The sequence below is a fragment of the Panthera leo genome, chromosome E1 (genome assembly GCF_018350215.1).
Source record: "Panthera leo isolate Ple1 chromosome E1, P.leo_Ple1_pat1.1, whole genome shotgun sequence".
NCBI lineage: Eukaryota > Metazoa > Chordata > Mammalia > Carnivora > Felidae > Panthera > Panthera leo.
Window position 1 is genome coordinate 38613216 of NC_056692.1, and position 21705 is coordinate 38634920.

General features: G+C 50.5%; 2 protein-coding genes across 4 annotated transcripts; both read right to left on the bottom strand.

The window, feature by feature from the left end:
• Window positions 1–1972: 1972 nt before the first annotated feature.
• Window positions 1973–14728, bottom strand: GSDMB (gasdermin B). The gene is given in 12 exon segments (XM_042914480.1): window positions 1973–2209; window positions 2417–2718; window positions 3105–3177; window positions 3179–3425; window positions 6628–6830; window positions 6832–6874; window positions 8506–8536; window positions 8539–8598; window positions 8601–8672; window positions 11525–11773; window positions 13020–13117; window positions 13340–14728. Coding segments are annotated over 10 exon segments (1410 nt in total). The 5' UTR covers window positions 11760–11773; window positions 13020–13117; window positions 13340–14728; the 3' UTR covers window positions 1973–2065.
• Window positions 14729–14844: 116 nt separating this feature from the next.
• ORMDL3 (ORMDL sphingolipid biosynthesis regulator 3) lies at window positions 14845–21390 on the bottom strand. 3 transcript variants are annotated; one of them, XM_042914403.1, is made up of 4 exons: window positions 21307–21390; window positions 17800–17999; window positions 16929–17080; window positions 14845–16508 (listed from the first exon to the last, which is right to left on the bottom strand). In XM_042914403.1, the coding sequence occupies exons 2-4, from the start codon at window positions 17971–17973 to the stop codon at window positions 16373–16375; spliced, it is 462 nt and encodes a 153-aa protein (XP_042770337.1). In that variant the 5' UTR covers window positions 17974–17999; window positions 21307–21390; the 3' UTR covers window positions 14845–16372. The 3 variants fall into 3 exon arrangements, with proteins under 3 accessions (XP_042770337.1, XP_042770339.1, XP_042770338.1); XM_042914405.1 differs by having other exon boundaries at window positions 17800–17994; window positions 21307–21388; XM_042914404.1 differs by lacking the exon at window positions 21307–21390 and adding an exon at window positions 20758–20835.
• Window positions 21391–21705: the final 315 nt, after the last annotated feature.

The window sequence follows — 21705 nt, forward strand, 5'->3', positions numbered from 1 at the left end:
ATGAACAGGGGAGGGTCAGAGAGAGGGAGACACAGAATCTGAAACAGGCTCCAGGCTCTGAGCTGTCAGCACAGAGCCCAATGTGGGGCTCGAACTCAAGGACCGTGAAATCAGGATCTGAGCCGAAGTTGGCTGCTTAACCGACTGAGCCACCCAGGTGCCCCAACTTTTTTTTTTTTATTGATGTATAATACAGTGAAATATACTGATCTTAAATGTTAGCTCAATGAATCTTTATATATTTCCAGCACCCCAGGAGATTCCCTCATGCCTCTTTCCAGTTAAGACTATTCCCACTAAGATAACCACTATTTTGAGTTCAACAACCATTGATTAAGCATTCCCTGCTCTTGAGCCTCATATAAATGGAATCATACAGTATTGTGGTGGCCATGGAGGATGCCACTCAGATTTTTCTTTAGGAGAACCTGCTTCAAGAAGCAGAGTTGACTAACAACCTCTAGCTGCTGCCCTATAGATCTACCTCCTGAGATCAAGTTCCCCTGGGCTGCTTCCAGCCAAAGGCTGAGCATGGTAGGGATACTAGAGCCTGGCCATTTCTGCCTGATGGGGGCTCCTCCAGTAGACAACCTTTGATGAAGTCAACTTGACTGAGACTCTCAAAACTGCCCTGCATTCTGAGACTCTTCCTACTCGATTCTTCCCTCCTTCTCTCCCTTCACAGGTTTTAAACCTGCACTGAAGACTTGTCATTCCTCTCCCTTTATTCTTCACAGGCTCTTCCCTTAAAAAGACTAATGTCTTTTAGTTAGTTAGACTAATGTCTAATTCTAGTTTGGCACCTGTTTCTCAGAGGACCCAAATATAAATATGTTCTTTTGTGTCTGACTTCATTTGCTTAGCATTGTCTGTGAAAGTCATGCATACTGTTATGTATAGCAGTAATTTGTTCTCTCTTATTGCATAAATATGGCACAGTATACATATCCATCCTAAAGTTATTGGACATTTGAGTAGTTTTCAGCTTGGGGCTCTTATGCTAATGTTTTTGTAAATGTATGTCTTTTGGTGAAGACATGCACTCATTTCTCTTGGGTACGTGCCTAGAAAGTGGAGTCGCCAGCTCATAGGCTTGTGTTTAGTAGATATGTCAGTTTTCTAAAGTGGTTGACCAATCTACACTCCCAACAGCATCTACAAGAATTCTTGTTGCATATGATATTTTTACAAATTTAAAAGAAAAAACAACTCTAGTGCAAAAAATAGAAAACAAATTTGTTATATCATCCTAGTTTCATGTTTAAATTACCATATTTTGAGGTTTATTTATTTATTTTAAGAGAGGGAGCATGCCCATGAGTGGGGTAGGGGCAGAGAGAGAGGGAGAGAGAGAATCCCAAGCAGGCTCCACACTGTCAGTGCAGAGCCCGATGTAGGGCTCGAACCCACAAACCATGAGATCACAACCTGAACCAAAATCAAGAGTTGGACACTTAACTGAATAAGCCACCCATAAGCTCCTAAATTACCATTTTAAACACTGTTTCATAGGAAGACTGTTAACATACCCCAAAATGTTAACAGTGGTTATATTAGAGAAAGTAGGGGAGATCGCCTTCAACTTTGAGAAATATTTGAAATGCTTTACAAGCATATACTTCTTTTACTTTTAATTACCTTGTCTTAAAAATATTAAAGAGAAAAGCCTCAAGATAAGAGAAGAGCAGTCTCCTCCTACACTTCCAGCACATCTCAGGCCCACACCTCCCGGCTTAAACTCCTTTAGTAACCTGCTAGTTTCCAAAGATGTGTCAGAATCTCTTATCTGCTGCCTTGTTCTCTTTATCATTGTGGGTTTACATCTTTTCTAGTACTTTATTTAGTGAGATTTCAAGGAGAGAAAATTAATATGATCAATCTGCCACTCTTAGAAAAGTCCATGCATATAATGTAGGCTGATTTGGGGGCATTATCATGAAGGGAATGGGATCTATCAAAGAAAAGTCAGCTGTTTGTTATAAAGACATTGTTCTAGTGATTGGGGGTGCAGGGGGAGAGGATGGTCTGGGAGGGGAGCATCCAGATGGTTCAAGAGCTAACATAGTTAGGAAGACACTAAGATAGGCTTCTCACCCAGCTGCAGCAGGACGGAGACAGCAACACGGAGGGCACAGAGAAATCTTGCATCAGGGTCACAGCCCACATCGTGGGGCTGCTCACCCCAGTTCTGCTCCAGGACAGACTCCACCTAGAAGGAAACACACCAGACTATAAAAGCTAGGAACAAGGAAACATACCAGAAATGGCAAATATTTCACCACACTTCTTAATCCTGGGCCATGGCAGATGTAATAATCCATAATGGCACTTTTTCCTGCAGGGCCTGGAGAGCCTCATTCTTTCTCAACACAGTGACAGGCACTGCTAATCAGTGTTGGCACTGCCATCCTGAGACTAACAGTTTTCCACCCCCCTCTCTTACCCATAGGCTAGCAACAGAGCCTATTAAGCCTGAGTTGTCCTGGAAACCATGTGTTCCAGGGAATTGCCACAAACCAGCGGAATGGATGTGAACTGACAGAGAACTACGAAGTAGGAAGGACTGTACCCTGGGACTTCTGAGTCCCTTGAGAACACAGGCATTCACTTCTACTATGACCCTAGCCCTCAGTCCAGGGTGTCTTATCTGGTCTTTCAACAGGGACAGGATCCCCTTTTCCAGGGCCTCAGCCACAAGATGCTGCTCCTAAGATATCTCTGGGGGCAAAAAAGAGGGTCAAGAGGGTTGCTGGCAGAGAAGCACAGAGTGGGACAGGGCTTCAGTATTTCATCAGACCTGGGACAAACATCAGAAGGAGGTTCCACAGAGCCCCTGGTGATAGATGAGAGTTATTCCAAATGGGCTCTTGTGGTGAATCTTTCTTCCCTCTTAGCTTGCAGGAGGTCAGACTTGCCAGGCGGGTAGAGGAGGCATCCCCCAACCTCTGGCCTGGGGAAAATGACTAGTTCCTAAAGTGTGAAAGTCTATCCTTCATGAAATGTAAAAGGCAATGTATGTCACCTTCCTCCCAGGATTTGAACCCCCACAGACCCCTTTGCTCCACATTTCCTCCACACCAGCATACTTCCAAATCCCTCCTCACCAATCAAGGCATCCAGGACATTCAGAATAGATTCTGTATGTGTTTTTACCAAGATCCAAGCAGCATTAAAAAGCATTAAAAAGGCTACTTACAAGAGGATCTGCTGGACCCTCCAGGTCACCAGAGATCAGGGCCTCAGACACCGAGGCCAGGAGATGGGGGAGATGAGTGCCAGTCCCACTATAGCAGACTGTCTTCAGTACGGTAACTGCACCTCCTGCTGGTTCCTCCCTCTCTCTGCTCCAATTCTTTCCTGGGTCCCTTACTCTTTGTTCTAGATTCTGTTGCTGCCCCTCCTTGTTGAGGTGCTTAGTGAGGCAGCTTAGCACAGTCAGTCAGATCCTAGAGGCCTCTCAGCATGTCCTGTACCTTCTCCTTCATGTTTCTGAAGTCCTCCAAACTCAAGGATTTCCCTGTAGAGGCAGCAGTTAAGAACCCGACCTACCCAGCCAACAAGCTCCATTATTACCAAGGCCTCTGTCGACCCCATTCTTCATGAGACCACTTCTCTATTGGTTCCCTTCTAATCTTTTCCAGTTAAAGTAAAGCACCCTTCTTCCCAGACACCCATCATCATTGCCTCCTGCCAACCTCACCTTCACCTTCCCAGCTCAACCCCAGTTGAGTACCAATCCCAAATTATTTTCCACCTCCAATAAATCAAAACTTACTTAGTCCTTGCCATTCAAAGTGCAGTCTCTGGACCACGCTAGTAGTAGTGAGGATTTAGACAAAGTTAGAGCAGTGGTTCTCAACTTCGTGCATGAGAATTGCCTGGGGAATGATTAAAAATCCTGATGCCCAGGCCACATCCCCAGATAACTTAAATCAGAATTTCTGGAGGTGGGACTCAGGCATCACTAGTTTTAAAGTTCCGCCAGGTGATGTCTACATATAATCAATGAGAACCACTGTGTTTAAGGAGACAGATGCAACCTCCAGACTAAAGTTGAAGACTGCTTTGGGCACTGCCCTACCCTTCTCTCCCCAACTCCTCCACCATACACATATACTAGGCTCTCCCACCTGAGCTGAAGTCCTTGAAGCCAGGAGGCTCAAGGGTGAGTGTGCAGCTACACTGAACACAGCTAGCTCCAATCCTTACTTAAGCAAGATGAACCATCTTCCTCTGAAAAGAAGGGAAGAATAATTTCAGAAAGTCTTCAGGTCACCTCCAGCCCTCTCTGGACATTCTCTTCCCAATGGTGGGAGTTTTCATTCCTGGACTCTGAGCCCTCACTGCTCATGCCAGGGAGACTGTATCCTTATCATTTCATGTAAATGACAAAGCACTATATACGCAAACACCTTCCTACATCCTCAGATACAGACAACCATAGGATTACGCCTAGATAAGTGAAGAAGAAACGGAACCCCAGAGAGGGTACAACAGGTCCTCAGTCACTCAGCAAATGTGGGTCAGAGCAGAGACTGGAATCTACCTCCTGCCTCCTCTGTTATGGCAGTTTATTTGTTTGTTTAATTAATTAATTAATTATTTGAGAGAGAGAGCACGTGTGAGCAGGGGGAGAGGCGGAGAGAGGGAGAAAGAGAATCCCAAGCATGCCACACACTCAGCACAGAGCCCAACACAGAGCTCAGTCTCACAAACCATGAAATCATGACCTGAACCAAAATTAAGAGTCAGATGTTTAACCAACTGAGCCACCCAGATGGCCCTGTTATGGCACTTTATTGTTTTTTTAATGCTTATTTTTGAGAGAAAGAGACAGAGCGCAAGCAGGGGAGGGGCAAAGAGAGAGGGAGACACAGAATTTGAAGCAGGCTCCAGGCTCTGAGCTCTCAGCACAGAACCCAATGCAGGGCTCAAACCCATGGGCTGTGAGATTGTGACCTGAGCCAAAGTTGGACGCTTAGCCAACTGAGCCACCCAGGTGTAGCACTTTACATGACAGAGATTCACTCTTGAGCTAGCAAGACCTTGCCAGGGTTGAAAAACTCACTTCTACAACTTCTGGGAGTTTCTGGATTTTCTACCACATCTAGACCTCTTTCTATCCCTTCCCAAGTCTTCTTAGGCAGTACAACCTTTCTGGGACCCAGAGGAAGACTATGAAATTCCAGAGGAAGCAACGTTCAGAATCACAGGGATCTTCTAGTCATGCTAACATCAGGATAACCATGGCTCCAGAGGCTACAGAGCCAGTGAGTGGCAGAGCCACTAGACCCTGAGACCCTCCTACTCCTAGTTCCAGTGCTCCTTTCACAGCCAGTGCTACCATGTGAGAACTGGACATGCAATGCAATTATGCCTCCCAGGTTTCAGTAAGGGCTGGGACCCCAGGATCCAGCACACCAACCTGCACAAAGCAGGCCAAAGTTGTCAGAGTCTGGAAACCCTAGGCCAATATGCAATCCAATCTGCTTCTCCAATAGGCAGGATTTTTTTCCTGCTCACACCATGGTCCCTACCCCTGGGTGCATCCTATTCCATTCTGAACCCTGATAACCCTATAATTCTGGGCCATTTGTTACCTTCTTTTAAAAAATACTATCCTTGCCCTTTTTGGAATGATGAACAGAAGGCCTAAAAGCCATTCTCTTTCTGGAAAGGATTTTGTGTTACCCAAGAAACAAATAGCTAGTGCCAGAGAGAGTGAGAAAACCAGTTATCAGAAAGACAAGTTCTTTCTCTATAAGTTCCTCTTTCATATCTTTCCTCATTCTCATACCCTGCCCCTCACCAAAACAAAACAAAACAAAACAAAAAAAAAAAAAAAAAAAACAAGCTCAGAAAGAGATAGGACTTAACACCTCTAGCTAGGGAAGGATTAGCGTTATGATGGGGCAAAACCTGGGTGTCTGCACAAGGAGCTTCAGTCCTTCTTCCCAGCCCTGAACCCTCCACCCCTTCCTTGGAATTTCCCCCCACCTTCGAGCTCACCAGGGCCCCTCCAGGCTGACACAGAGTCTAGCTGAACCTACCTGCACTCAGTCTGCCCCCATCAGGCCTTGCTTACTCATTCTCTCCATGTTGGGAAAGATGAGCTGCTTTACTCAATAGCTCAGGACGTGCTTTAGGGGGTTGGTTACTGACCTTTGGTGCTAGGAAAAGGAGTTCACGTTGGTTAATCCCTAGGTGCTTTACATAGTTACCTTGCTTGATCTCCCAAACAATCCCCATTTTACAGATGAGAGAACTGAGGCTCAAAGAGGATCAGTAGGTAAGCCAGTTTCACAGCTAAACCAGTAGCAGAGCTGAAATAAGAACCCACATCTGACCCCCAAACTCATGTTGCTTTCACTGTTGAGTCAATAAATGTTTATTGAGGACCTTTTTATTCCAAGCACTGTGGCTCCTGCCCTCCTGTATCTTGGAAAGGGAGGCAGACAGTGAATAAGCAAAAAATCCCCATGTAATTATGAACCATGAGAAATGCTAAGAAGCAAATAAAAACAGGGCATTACTAGAGAATGACGGGAAGGACTTAGCAATGCCACAGGCACTTTCTTGGGGCAACATGAGAAGTCATAAGAAGGCCAGGAAGCAGTTGAGACTGCTCAGGGAGGTCTGGAAGGAGAGCTGAAGAGCCTGACATCTGGGCTGGTATCCGCCTGACTTACCATGGGTGGGCCAAGGCTGGTTCTCTCACAGACCCTGCCTCCCATCCAACTCCACAACATACACTGCCATTCAGTTTTCAGGGTTTCCTTCCTTGCTGTCTCCAGAGTCTCTGTCACCAGATAGAGGTCTGCTCTCATTTCTCCAGATTGATTGCAACAAAGTAGGTAGTTTTCTCTTCAACTCACTGGAGGGAATAGAGGGGAATAGAGCTCAGGCTCCCAGGAGTGACATTTCTCCCTCTCCATCAGCTAGTTCCTATTTGAGATGATGGGTCTCTGGGGCTGGAAAACCAAAGAACATGGCACCCCATCGTAGTCACTTTACCCACTGTGGGAGCAAGGAAGTGGGAAGTGGGAAGAGAACTCACTAGCATCTGTGGAAGGCTACAATGTGCCAGCACCATGAGATACTTCACATGGCATTTCATTTCACCCCTCACCACAAACTTATGGTGTAGGCAGAATTGCACCCATTTTCATGAGGAAACTAAGGCCTAGAGACAGGTTGTGAATGGTCCAAGGTCACACAGCTAATGAGTGTAGAGTTGAAATTCAAATCCTAGTCGGTAGGAGTCCAAAGCATGAGCCCTTCCCATGGCACTGAGACAGGCATCTTCCCAGATCATCACACCCAGTTCTCGGGAGTTGGGGTTCCAGTTCCTCATACTGGTCCCTGGGACCTGGCCACATTGTCCACAGCCTTGGGCTCCAGAAGGCATCTCTGATTCCATGAGGAAATGTATTTTGTGACTAAAAATAGCCTGATGGAACTTCTGGTATTTGCAAACAACCCTCAAGGAAGACCTACATCCTTGCCTCTGCTGACCTCCCTCTACCTATCTAATACCCTCCTCAACCCCACTCTCTATGCACACACCACAGGGCCTCATACTAGAAACAACAGGCATTCTAGAAAAAATTGAGCTCCCTTTGAAAAACTCCAAAGACCCCTCCCCAGCAACACTATGGTAGGGAGGGGTAGTTCAAAGGACCAGTAAAATTTCAGTGGAAGCCTTTCACTTTTTAACTAAAAAGGAAAAACAAAAGGCATTTCACTCAAGGAGGGCTAGGCCATGAGAAAGTTTGAGTCCCCTCCACTAAGCTGCTCCACACTCTCCAACAATTTCAGCTAGGGGAGAAAACACCCACACCAACAATAAAATGCCCGCTGAGGGAGAAGGCTGGTGATGTCCCTGTAAGTCCCTTGGAAGCACCATGCCCTCAACCATCAGAAACTCTGTGGTAGTTGGTTAGTGCCCCCCTGATGGGGTGGAGTTGTGGCACTTTCTGTGCAGGAAATGTTCTACAGGGGTGCTGTGATTTCATTGTGCTTCACTTTGACTCTCTTAGTGAGCGCCTACTGTGTGCTGTGGATAAACGCAGAGAGGTTAGTAAAAGCTGTTGCGGTCATAAGCTATTCCCAGTCCACTGAGGAACAGGGGCATGGCTTGCCACAAGGCAGAGCAAAACAGCACAAAACACAGATCTTGGCAACTCATAGGAGAGCAGAAAGTGGCCTCGTGAAACCAGCAGGTTTGGGTCCAAGCCAGAAGAATCAATCACCCTGGAGGGTAGCAGGGAAGCAAGTGAGCTGGGGGTGTTGGAGGGTTTCCTGGAGGCTGATGCATGAAGAATGAGAAGGCTTTCCGAAGGGGGAAGAGGAGGCCACGCTTGAGTAAGGAACGGGCTTGGGAAGTGCCGGGAATTGGGCGTGAGGGACTGCACTGGCCGGGGCACCTCCATCTCAGATGCTCTTGGTGCTCAAAAGGGGCATCTCCCCCTCTCTCTCCCCACTGCTGCCCATCTCCAGCCTCACCTGTTCTCAAGGGAATCCAGATACTGCTGGGTATCCAGCTCTCCAATGTCTTGATTCTCTGCTTGTGGGATCTGTGGAAGGTCGCTGCAATTATTCTTTCGATAATTTCACTGTCAACATTCCTTTTGAGTCTACCACATCCAGAACTTGGAACTCAGCCTTTTGGCCTGGAAAGGGTAAAGGTCATACTGAGGCTGACCCAAAAGATCTCTCTGCAGAAAATTCTCCCCGGAGCAGCCCCATCCTGGGCTCCCCCTCTACAATCCCCTTCCCTTCTGCAGAGATCCTCCAGCTGTGGCTCCCAGGAAATGCTGTGCTCATCAGGAGTCACCACAAGGGTCACATAATCCCAGGTTTGCACCTATTCTGCCACCTTCTTACTAAATGACCTTAGATAAGTCACTTGACCTCTTTGAATCTGTTTCTTTATTCATGGAAGGAGAATATTAATAGTACCTACTTCCTGTGCTTGGAGAAATTAAGTAAAAAATGCAGTTAGGCACTTAGCAAAATGCCTTGCACACATACTAAATGCTCAATAAATGTGAGCTAGTCCTATTTAACTATCTGAGAGGCTGAAATGAGCCAAGGAAAAGTAAAGCTAAAGAATTAGGAGCTCTTGCCAATTGAGAAATAAAAATTAAGCAGACTTCAGTCTCCAGTGTTTGTATGAACCACGCAGGTATAAAGTGAAGCAATCCTGGAACACTGCCTATCCGTGTGGACTCTGCCCAGACTGATCAGCCACTTTCATAAGGGCCTTGATTCCGAGTCAGCTGCTGTGCTGGGGTTAGCGGAGCATGTGTGGAGATGCTGCCAGCTGACTGCCTTTCTCTCAGACCTCCCAAATGTGAACCTACAGACGAGGAGGAACTCATACAGCCAGGTTTAGGGGGTCGGGCAGGGCTGGATCTCCAGAGACAAACACATTTTGTAACTGACGGAAACGTGACAGAACCGGAAATGGTGCCTCAAATCAGTCCTGTATGGGTTACACTAACATTCTAGGATCCATTTGTGTCTTGAGCAATGTAAAAGTGTACATGTACTTTATCCAGGACAAAAGAAAAATCAAGCCTTAAGCACAAAAACAATGTAATATATGGGGGGGGGGGGGGGGGCGTGCTAACTTTACAGTAGAGAAACTTGACAAACACCACCTCAGCCAGGTGACCAAGGTCAACATTAACAGTGATAAGTCATGTTGATAGCACATACCCTTGATATGATGCAGTGAGAATAGTACTTTACCTCGATGGTCTTCCTCTCCAAAACCCATTACTTCAGTCTAACCATGAGGAAAAAAAGTCAAGCAAATGCCAATAGACAAGCATCCTATAATATGCCTGACCAGTACTCGTCAAAACTGTCAAGATCATCAAAAATAAGGAAAGTCTGAGAAACTGTCAGAGCCAAGAGAAGCCTCAGGAGATACAACAACTAAAGGTAATGTGGTATCCTGAATGAGATCTTGGAACAGAGAAAGGATATTAGGTAAGAACCAAGATAATCAGAATAAAGTATATGGACTTTAGTTAATGGAAAACAAAACAAAACAAAACAAAAACCTATGCCACCTTAACCACACCATCAGCACCATATAATTAAAAAATAATCTATTTGAGAAGGAAGCAGGCCAAGTTGCTAAAAATCAATTCAAATCACCCATCCACTTCATTCTTAAGGATTTTTTTCAAAGTTTGGTTTCACCTCTGTCCCTGATTTGTTTATGCAAACAGACAGACTTTCCCTTAAAGGAAGTTAACTTGTCAATTTTTTTTCTGTACTTAACGCTTTTCCCCCTGTCCCTGGGGAGTAATATCATGGCAAAACACCCTAGTCCTAGTCTAAAGTTTTTTTCTGTTTTCAGTGAACTGGTCATCTGGCAAACTGGTTTTTGGAGACTAGCTTTTAGTAAATTGGCTCTTAGCAATTTACTTTTCAGAGAATTGACTCAGTCTTTGAAAAATGATCATCTGAAATTTTCCTGAAGCCCCTTGCTCACTTAATGAAACCACTTGTGGAAAGGCCCAAGTAATCTGGACGCTGCTCTTGGTCACATAACGGCTATGCCTGGCACATAGCAGGTGCTCTAAAACTATACAGTGGTACTGTTTGCATTCTTTTCTTAATGAGATCCAGATGGGCTGTAGCAAAGATGTCTGAGCTGTAAAAGTCCTTACCCTGAGGTCTGAGACACTGAAATAAGTCTCCAGGTGAGGGTTCAGCAACATTTACCCTAGTGCTTCTGCAACCCAAAAGTCTGAGTTTGGAGGCAGGGGAATGGAATAGACTCCTCTAGAAATCCCTCAAGCCTTTAGGGAGTTCTGCTCACCCATCCAGTCTGATCTCCAAGGGACACGAGGGATAACAGCTGCCAGCAGAATGATGGGGCTGAACTTTGACTGAATGCTCCTTCTGCACAACCACTGTCATAAATGACCCAATTTATATCATTTGAGTCTTGTAACATTCTTGTCAAGTTGACAGCTGAGGAAACAGACTTAGAGAGAGAGAAGGCAACTTGTCCAGAGGCCGCCCAGCTGGTGAGTGGCAGAGCCAGGCTTAGAAACGAGGTGCCCTCAGCTCTTAGGCCTGTGTCCTTTCCTAACCACTAAGCAAACTGCCTCCGTTTATTTATCCATCTAAATGATAAACATACAAACACATCAAAAGACCTTAGCTAACTTAAAAGTGAATTATTTACAAAAAGAAAACATGGGAAAGGAAGACAATTTAGGAATAATTTTCAATAAAAATAAATTTTCACTTACCCTGTTCTTTCTCCCCATGCAGCTCTTCTGTGCATTTTTTTTTCAAGTTTTCATTTAAATTCCAGTTAACATCTTTTGTGCATTTCTTAAACTGAGGTGTGTGGACATATGCAAACAAATTCTAGTACATACAAGTTCTTTGTTGACTGGCTGACGTGGTTGATGGCAATGGGGAGTTGACAGTGTGGTAGAGCAGGAGTGGGTGAAGTCTCCTGGCTGGCCATCTCTTACCCCCTCGTACTGACCTTGGAGCCCAGAATCCAGCTTATCAAACAGCACTTCACCCTCCTCTCTCTCCACTATGTCCTCTAGGGTGAGGTCTGTCCTGTGGTACTGGCATCTCCGGAAATTTCTCCTCCCACTCACCGGAGAGAAGCAGTGAAATCTGTCAGAGTCAAGGATGCTTCTGACAGCAATCATATCCCCTCCAGCTCCGTCTCTTGGACCACAACTCGTGATTTCCTCAAATAGGCTGGACATTGTGCCTGGACCAACTGGAGACAAAGAAGCCAGTTTCAGTTTGGGGAAGGGAGATATTGGTTCAGGTTTTTAAATCTCCCTTTGGCAGCCTGGGGTCAATGAAGATCCAAAGGTTCTAGAACAATCAGGACTTGGAATTATTTGACTTCCCTGTTTCTAGAATGTGAGGTGGTCACTATACACCAAGGAGGGTAACCATCACGAATGCTAGATTCTCCTCTGCCCTTCATAGAACCCTTCTGGAGGAAAGATGGAACAGTGTTTATCCCAAAAGGAAAGTAAGAGTGAGGTCTGTTTTCTCCCACAGCAGAGTTGCCCCTTTGCTCAGAAGGGCCTGAGGGGTAGGAAGGCAGGCCCACCATCTTCCAGCCAGACCCCCACAGTGTTGATGAACAGAGGACCCAGGAAAAGATAAGAGGCATGGCTGCCAGACCTCACATTACCAACCCCCATGATTACTTCTTCCCTTGGCTCTGACTCCTGGGCCTCCCTCCCTTGCTGTGTTCTGCAAGGTAGTGGGATGGGTACTCCTACCAACCATTTCCCAATGAGATAGTGATAACTCTGCCTCAGAAGAAAACGAAAGAGAAAGGATGGAATGCAAGAGTGGCTTGGGGGTAGGTGTCCTGGATAGCCCTCCACCCCCAGGTCCTGTCTCCTCAGTTACTGGTCACCATCTGAAAGGTCCCCTTACTCTTGGAAAAATAAAATGAATCCCAAAACTCTACCTGGGGCCTCTCCTCCACCCACTTTCCCCTTCACCCTCTCCAGGTCTACAGTTGGCCCCTGTACCACCCCCCCCCCCAGCTCCCCTGCAGGACCCTCCATAGGCTCATTACCAAATCCAACCTGATACAGCCGGTCCTTCCCTTTTCCTACTGAGCAGCAGCTCTTTGTCCCCACCACACCAGACCCTTCCCGCACTCTTACCTCCAAATCCTTCTCCCTCTCCCCTTCCATCAATCACTCTGCAACTCCTTCCTCTTGAGATGTTTCCCTTTCTTCAGGCTCCTCTGTTTTCCTCCTGGGGCCAGGACTCCCCTCACAAGCCTTCTGGTCTCCACTTCCCTATCCTACATCTGGCAACCTTCCCCTAAGTCCCTTCTGGCTGGCCCAGGCATCTGCTCACCCATGCTCCCTTCTCCTTCCCTGCCCCCATCATGGTGGCCAGCTCTCAGCTCAGTCTCAGCCTGGGAATTCTTCTGGCTGCCTGGAAAGGCAGTGCCCAGGGCCCACAGGCCTATCTTGGGGGCCACTCACCTCAGCTGCTCACAAGGAATGGAGGTTGTGAGAATCCCCTCTGTAAGAGCTCTGCACAGGTCCTGGCCACCGTGTCTCAGGAAGCCCTAAGAAGGGAACTGAAAGAACTGGAAAGCTGGGTAGGGCTAGGTGCCCCATCTCTCAGGCCTTTAGATAAGCCACATTATGGCTGGGCTGGAGGCAGATAAGGCCAGAGGTAAGATAGGTAAGATAGGTAGGATAGGTAAGATAGGTAGGATAGGTAAGATAGATTAGATAGATAGATAGATAGATAGATAGATAGATAGATAGATATAGAAAGATAGATAGATAATCTTTACCTGGTATGTATTCTAGGTGAGTTTGGGGCCAGAGAATGGTGCAGGAGGCATACTGGACCATGCAATCCAAGTGCCAGCAGGCAACGGCTATGGTCGTGTCAGGGGTATGAAGAGAGAGATAGAGCTGGAAACAGCTACCATGCTGCCATGCTGCGGTGGGCAAGGCTGAAGACTGAGAGCTACAGCAGCCAACATCTGTGGGGAACAGGCTGGCCAGCAAGGAGGACTCAGCCTTCCTCCCCACACATGCTCCCACATAGCCCTCTCAGGGAGACGCCTCCACCTGTCCTCTCCACCCACCTCCTTCTCCAGAGAGAGGCCTCTGGCCCCCACCCCTCAGTCCTCAGAGATAAACCACCGGAGCGAGCCTGCCCGTCTCCTGGCCCCCTTATCCCTCAGTTCCAAAACAACATTAAAGAAATTATGGTGGTAGTTAACGACAGTAATGATACTAATGTGGCTATCACGTGTTCAGTATTTACTATACCAGGTGTTGTGCTAATCCTACAACAGCCCTAATGCCTATTATCCTTCTGCAACAGAGGAAGAAACTGAAGCTCAGAGAAGTAACTTGGCAAGGCCACAAGTCTAGTAAGTGGCAGAGCAGGATTTGAACGCTGGTTGTTGTTGATGTGCCCCAGCCCCTCACCCTGACTATACTCCTGCAGGTCCATGGAAGCTCCCAGGGCACCCCCACCCCCAGGACTGGGCCCAGAGAGGTGTACTGCTCCTCCCAGCACTGTGTGGGCCTCACTCAGCAGACGTGGGCAAAGACCCTGCACTCTTCCCAACACCCACTCCAAACACACTGTGACGCTGGCCCAGAGCCAGAGAGAAGCCCGGCCTGCCTGAGGCAGCTCCTCCCATCTACCTGGGACTTTGCACCTGTCCTAGGAATAGCACGTAACACTGCCACAGCTCACACTGAGCGGTCAGAACCTCAAAGATCAGAGTTCCTCCACTAAAGGACTCCTCCCCTTTCCTGGCCCCAGGAGCCTAAATAAGCCCTGGGGGGCTACCTCTTCCTCTCCCACTCATGCTCACGGCAGAAGGGAGGAAGCATGAAGATTCCTCCAAAGACAGAGAGGCCAGGAGGAAATGCAGCCCTCCCAGGGAAAGAGCACTAGGGGGAGAGAAGTGAGAGCTGGGAAAGGCATTCTGAGGAAAGGGCTGGGCACCCCTCGGGACTCCGCCTTCATTTATGAAGTCATTGCCCAACTGACCCCCTTCCAGGCCACGCACAAGCCATCACTCAGCCAGCCCACGGAGACCAGAGGTAGAAGTTCTGACAGATGAACCGCCAGGCCAGGTCACAGAGCAGGATTCTGCTGCTGCCTCTGCCAGTTCCCATCAGCCCCTCAGGCTCTCTCCCGCTCTCTCCCCTGGGAGCAGCAGGAAGACCAGCAGCCCCAGAGCCCCTCACACTGCCCTCAGCAGGAACTGCTGCCCAAACCCCTGCCCCCTCCCCCAGGGCCCTCCAGGAAGCAGAGGCCAGACTCAGGGGAAACAGGAACACATTGTCCTTTATTTGCGTTTCTCAGAATACTGTACAAAGGGAGTAAAAATCCTATTCACACGTTGCTTAGAAAGATTTCGAGGTGAAAGTTCCCTATGATACATGGGGTGGGGGGTAGGGGGGCCAGGAGGCAGGAAACAGGACCAATGTCCTCCCCTCCTCCCTCAGGGCCCTGGAAGGGGGCACAGGCACCCACACCTTTTCAAAAGTAACCCAGACCCTGGTCAGATTGGGGAGGGGAAAAAGGCGGCTCCTCTCCAGCCCACACTCAGGCTCCTGCCCATCTCCCGCCCTCAGGCTGAGGAGACAGTGCCCGAAGGTCACTCCTGGCTCCTTCTACTACCCTGCTCGAGCAGGGACCATTCTGTGGCCCACCCACCCCATTGGCCTACCCACCCCATTTGGGGGCGGCCCCATAGCCCCACATGTACACACAAGAGGCCCCGTCCAGCTCCAGTATGCATGAGGAGGCTACGAGGTGAAGGTTGCAGAAGGGCCCCACCATTCATCATTTGTCCCGGTTTCCCCACACCCCTCACACCCCTGCACAGGGCAGTGTCAAAGCGGACATGTGCTAACGTGCTAACGATGACTCATGGGCCTCTTCCACCCCTCTCCACTCCTCACACTAACCCCGGAGCTGTAACCCCCACCTCCGACCCCGCAGCCTCCCTTCCGATTATCACCACCATGCCTGGGGAATTTAACTCTCCGAGCCTGACCACTTCCCAAAGGAGGAGGCTGAGTCTGGCTTCTATCCCCACACTCCTCCCTTATACCAATCTCTGTGGCTACACGGCCCCTTCCTCCAAGTCTCAATTCACTGTCCCCATCCCCGCCCCCCAAACCATCCTCCCCACCTCCACCAGGCCCAAGATGAGAGTGGCCATGGCCCCCTCGCCTCTGAGACCAGGCCATCCACACCCAGCCCCACCATCCCTCTCCTTACCCTCCCCGCTCCCATCCAGTGCCCCGGGTGGGCTGTAGGGGAGCTGCCAAAAGCATGAGACTTGCAATAGGCAGTTCTCTACCCAGAGGGATGAGGCATCGTCGTGCACTTGCTTTTACACATACGAGCACACACTGAGTGTCATCCTAAAAACTTAAGAATAAAAGTGAACCAATCCAGAAGCTGTACCGTCCCCCCTGCTCCTCTTGCAGGGGTTAAAGTGCTTTAGCAGTCTGAGGATGAGCAAGTGAGCAGGGGGTTTCTCCTGTCCCAGCCTCACAGGTTGGGAGCCCAGCCCGTCCCATGACTGCCCCCACGGAGTCTCTATCCAAAAGGCAAAAGGAAAAGATCAAAAAAAATCAGAAAGGGTCAGAGACCTGGGGGGCCCACCTGAACCCCACTACAAGCTACGTCAAGTCGGCTACCAGGGAAATTGGAAGGGGAAACTAGGGCCCAGAGGCTCGACCCCCATCTCTAACAGGATCCAGAGGCTCCTTCTGTCTTCAGCTTCACAGCGTAGGCCTCTACCCCTCCCCTACCATCCCAGGCAGGGGAAGGGGCGGCACCCTCAGTACTTATTGATTCCAAAAATCCGGACTCCATGGAGCTGGGGCAGCTTGGGGATGAGCACACTCATCAAGGACACAGTGTTGAGGATGAAATGGATCTGGTCGTACTTGGTGTAGAAGCTGGTGAGGAAGTACCTGGGTGGGAAGGTTGGGAAGAAGCATAAGACTCTGTTTGGAGGACCCTTCCTCCCTCACTCCTGGGTGGGGAGTGGCAGATCCCCAACAGGTGTGGAGTTATGGGAAAGACCCCCAGAACAGAAGTAGGGTGGCAAGATCTCCCCAGCTAGAGGTCCCTCCCGACCCAGTCCCCTTGCTTTATCCCAGGTCTGTGGGCTTACGTCACTGGCAGGAAGGAAGGCCCATTTGGTGAAACACAGGGCCAGAGAGGCACAAGGCCTAAGCCCAGCAGAAGAGCCGGGGATGCTCCAACTTCCCTGCCTCTGCTCATGCCCATGCCAAAAGCCAGAGCTGGGGACGGGTTTAAGCCTGGCAGGGCCCAGGGTTCCCCAGGCCTTGGCCTGCCTGCTGGCGTCCTCCTCCACCCAAGGCACTCACAGCACGATGGGCGTGATGGTTAAGAATTTCCGAGACGCTGTGAACTGGACCCCATAGTCCATCTGCTCCCAGTGGGTTAGCAACCTCGCCTTGCCCTGGTCCGGAGTCTCGAAGGGTGTCCCCTTCACCGTGTGCAGGAAGATGTACATGCCCTGGAGGAAGGGGACTTCATTAGAGGACACAAAAGGCAAAAGGCCCTCCAGCTCAGCTCCACCACCCCAGTCAAAGAACTGTGTTCTGGGTTCTGTGGAGCCTCCCTCTGAGGGGCAGAGGGATGTGGGCTGGAGGTCAGGATGGGGCAGCTGGGAGCCTGGCAGGAGAAGAAGGGAGCCCACCGGGTGAGAGGACAGCCTGGCATGAGGATAAGGCATGGAGAGAACTCAGCTGCAGAAGTGCCCGTCTGGCCCAGTGGTAGCTTCCCTGTGCCAGCTGGGCGGGGATGAGATGACGGCCCCTGCTTGCCTACCAAAGAGTACAAGCTAGCAGGCAGGAGCTGAGGGAGCAGAGGGACCAGACTGGAAGATGGCTGGGAATCCAGACTTGGGAGAGGGGCATTTCTGTGCCAGGATGGGCGCCTGGGTCCTGGGGACTCTCTGGAGGCCTTAGTTCAGTTCCCAGCGGGCCTCCCTCCAGGTCCACATCCTGAAGGTGTGGACAAATCTGCAAATTTTAGTCCTCTTATCAGAGTGCACGTGGCTGGCACCCAGAAGTGGGGACAAAGCAGAGATGAGAGCTGGGTCCGGGCTTGGGTGACAAACGTTGTCAGCGTGTCACCTTGACATCTGGCCCATGTTTGGGGGGCTCCTTCTACTCCTCCGCCCCACCAAAGAGCAGCCCACATGGTCGGGACGGGCAGCAGGCAGGCCCTCACCATATTATGGATGAGGTTGGTGAGGGTCCAGACAACAGGGACGCTCACAAAGGGGATGCTGAGCAGCACGACATGGAGAAGCCCGATGGCCAGCACGTAGGACAGCCAGATGCCGCGGCTGTTCATCACCCGCGTGTTGGGGTTCACCTCACTGTGTGCCGTGCCCACATTCATCCTGCTGCCCCTCTCCTGCCGCTGCTCTGCAAACAAGCAGCACAGGTGAGACAGGTCACACCACTTTCCCTGCCCCCTCGCCCCATCCAAATCCCACAGGGAGGGAGGCACTGCTTTCCCCAAGAACTCCACGCAGTTCTGCTGCTTTGATTCTCAAGCAAAGAGGACAAAGAAAGTCCGCGTGGACTTAGCTCCATTGGTTTCCCACTGCCGGGCTGGGATAAACACCAGGCTGCCCTACACATTGTCCAATCGGGACAGAGCCCCTCAAGGCACCAGGACTGCCTCAGTGGATAGGTCATCAAGAGCCATCCAGCCCAGAGCAAAGAAACCATTGCCTGTTCCCCAATCTCATCCTCCAGAGCATTCTGATGAGGACCCTCTTCCCACCAAGCTCAGGGGAGGGGAGAAGAGGACTGTCCCCTCAGAATCACTCAATATAACCCCTGCTGGACCGTCTTGCTGAGGGCCTGATAAGGGGCATCTCCTACCCGTGTTCCCACCACCATTAAAATTAACAAAAGGCGGTGGGGTGAGAACAGGCAGCAGTGAATGAAATATTTGGGGGTCACTGCTTCTACCCATCTCCCCTAATTATCCAATCCTGGGTCTCTCCCAACCCTGATCCAGGAAGACAGGTAAGTTGCGGGGGTGGGAGGAAGGAAAGAGAAAACAACAGACTAGGGACAACCTCTGCCCAGACTTGGAGGCCTCCTTCTTGGTGACACAAAACAACCCATGCAAGATGTTTTGTCCATTTGGCAGCCACTCAAGCTAACCCTTGTGATGCCGCCCACTCTGCTGCCAAACCACCAGGGCCCTTTTCCCCAACACAGGAGAGGTGAAGATAGAGAACGTGGCCAACATCTACAGTTCCAACGGGCAGCTGAAACCCACATCAACACACCCTGCCCAAGGACACAAAACTACACCTGGGGCCTCTCTCCTGCCCCTTTCCTCTCCGCCCCACCCATCCTCACCTCAGCCTCTTTTCCAAGCCCCTGTTTCCAGGTGTAAGTTACCACCATGCTCCCCCTTGCCCAGTTCCAATGGCACAGCCCTGCAGCAGGAGGAACCAGGAGGGCTGCCCTTGATGCCCAAGAAACAATGCAAGCCAGCTGCATTCCTGGATGCACATAAAGAGGGGAATGAGCAGCCCCCTTGTCGAGAGCTCAGCTGTTCCAAATCCTTAAGGGCCCTGTAACCAGCAAGAGGTGGGAACAGACTGTGCCTTTCTACTGGCTCACCTCCCTAGGTGAGGGGAGGTCCTGCCTGGTAAAGACCCTAAGGTCATCACCATGGTAACAACCCCATCTTCCCTGGGGATGCAGAAAGGGCTCCCAGATGGAGGTATCCTGGAAGTGCCCAGAAGGCCGCCTCCTTCACCCTGCTGCAACAAATCCCCTCAGAGTCGGTTGCTATCTATCTCTGGCAAGGATCACAGCCAAGCCGTGTGGGAGCCAGGATTCTCAAGGATCAGTTCCTTACTTCCAGAATAATGAGAACAAGTTTCCTCTTCTCAGAGAGCCCCAAGCTAAGAGACCTCAAGGGAAATGTGACCCACAACACTCTCTCCCAACATGCAAACATGTGTGAGATGTCCCAGGGTGCATCCTGGAAGTAATGCTCCTGAGGCCCGTCAGCTCAGCCCATTAGGCTGGATAATTGGGCCTAACAGAAACCCAAGGAACTAGAAAACCAAGACTAAATCAGTTGTTTACGTTCCCAGGGACTTGGAGCTTCAGTTACCCTAACATGGCTCTTGGGACACCTACTACACCTACTACTTCGCAAAAGCCTGGGACGGTGGGGAGCTGGCTAGGAAGTGAGGCCTCTGAAGGACTTACTAGTAAGGAGAGAGGCAGAGTCCCCCAAGTCAGACCAGAAACTGCTTGCCCCTCCCCCTTCTCCCTAACCTAGGCCTATAAAGGTGTGGTAGTACAGAGACCTGTAGCTGTCCCCCCGTATTTTATCCAGCAATACCACAGGCTTTGCTGAATTCCAGATCATCCTACACTCCTTTCTGGCTGAACTAGGGCATCCAATGAAGCCTGATGAGTCCAGGAGGGGCCGAGACCTAGGACCTAAACTGATACCCTTGGAAGTGTCTTCCTGAAGACTGAACACTAGCTCCCCTGACAGCAGAAATCCCAGAAGACCCTCAAAAAGACAGGAGAAATCAAGAAACTAAGAAAAAGGTTGGCAGCCAGGAAACACTCTTAAGAGGTTTGTGTGACTAAGGGTACATATCACTTCCATGAGTAAAAAAACAAAAACAAAAACCAAAAAACAATTGCCCCTCACCCAGAAGGGGAAAAATAGGAAGAAGAACCCAGTAAAGTAAGTCTACAGCAGCTGAGGCTGAAAAGTTCTGGCCGCCCTAGCTGGCAGGTGGCTGCCGTGGCAGTGCCTGATGTGGTTTCATAACCCGTCTCAAACCAAAGCCTGCAGCAACTCTGTTCTGTTAACTACTCTCTTGCTGGTAGCTGTTTTCTACTCCTTCCCTCCCTTCCCCCCTTGGCTCCACACACAAATATCCCTGTCCCAGTCTGGCACCTAAGCCCAGGCCACAGTGCGCCCCAGCACAGCTGCCAGGTGCGCGCTTCCCACTCTTTCCCCCAAGTAAGGGCAGCCCCTTAAGCAGCAAATCTTTTGCCTTCTAGATGAAGAGCACAAAACATCCAAGCCCACAACCCGGACCCCAACAATGGGGTCCCTGGCATCACTCCACAATGCCATTTTCATTCTCCCCACCGCCCAACCCGCGGGGCCACAGTCGCTCACCTCAGCTCTGGCCCAGCCTCCCGGACTGGGGAGGACGGTGGAAATGGAAAGACGGCAAGTACCGGGGCGAACCCCCACTAGCAGGGGAAGAGGGTGAAAAAGAGGAGGTGGAGTCTTCGCTATTGTTGGGATTATCCGAGCGGGACTCAAGCCGAAGAGGGGCCTCCCGCTCCGCTCCCCAGCCTAGGACCTCGCACTTCAAGCCCAGCCCGGTCCGGAGCCCCACCCCCACCTCCACGCGTTCACCCAGCCCTGGAGGCGGCCAATTTATCCCCGAAGCCCAGCCTCTCCCCGCCCCCCTCCTCCAGCCGGAGCACTCCCCCACGACGGCCCAGACCCGGTCTCCTGCCCCCACTTTCCCCTGTGGGCATCCCTTCGATTAATGCACCCCCTCGGCTGATGCACCCCCTCCACCTCCGCTCACCCTGCCCGGGTCCCCTTCAGCCCCGGGCGCCTCCCCAGCAGCCCCCACTTTCTTTCCCACCCTGCCTCTAGCCCCAAGAGGAGGCTTCTGGTTCGGCCACCGCGAAGCCACTCGCCGGGACTCACCGCACAGGGCCGGCGGTCGAGGGCCCAGGAGGGGTGCCCGGGGGCGGGGGCCGCTGCTGCTCCAGCAGCTGTAACAACCCGCGGCGGCAGACACCCCGCTGGCAGCTCGGGCCGAATCAGCGCCCCGCGCCGGCCCCCGCGACGTCACCGCCCAGCGCCGTCCCACCCAGTGCTTCCTGGGAGTTGTAGTTTCTCAGCCTGCCTGTGTGCGGGGTGGGGGACCGGTGCCTCCTGGGAGTTGTAGTTTTCTGCCTCTGCTGCAATCTTGGCCTCGCTGGGGCTGCTGGGCCAGACGTTTCAGTAGCCCAGGAAACTAACATCAGATGGTGGTATTGCTTTGGGGTGTAACAATTACCGCTTTTGCGTCAGCGCGCTCCAAGTGCGGTTTACTCTTGCTTG

Excerpts from the sequence above, each read along its gene's own strand:
- ORMDL3 (XM_042914403.1), bottom strand. The coding sequence starts at position 17,973 with ATGAATGTGGGCACGGCACACAGTGAGGTGAACCCCAACACGCGGGTG. Across the intron at positions 17,081-17,799 it reads CCAACCTCATCCATAATATG|GGCATGTACATCTTCCTGCA; the intron begins GTGAGGGCCTGC and ends CCCTTCCTCCAG. Across the intron at positions 16,509-16,928 it reads ACCATCACGCCCATCGTGCT|GTACTTCCTCACCAGCTTCT; the intron begins GTGAGTGCCTTG and ends CTTCCCACCCAG.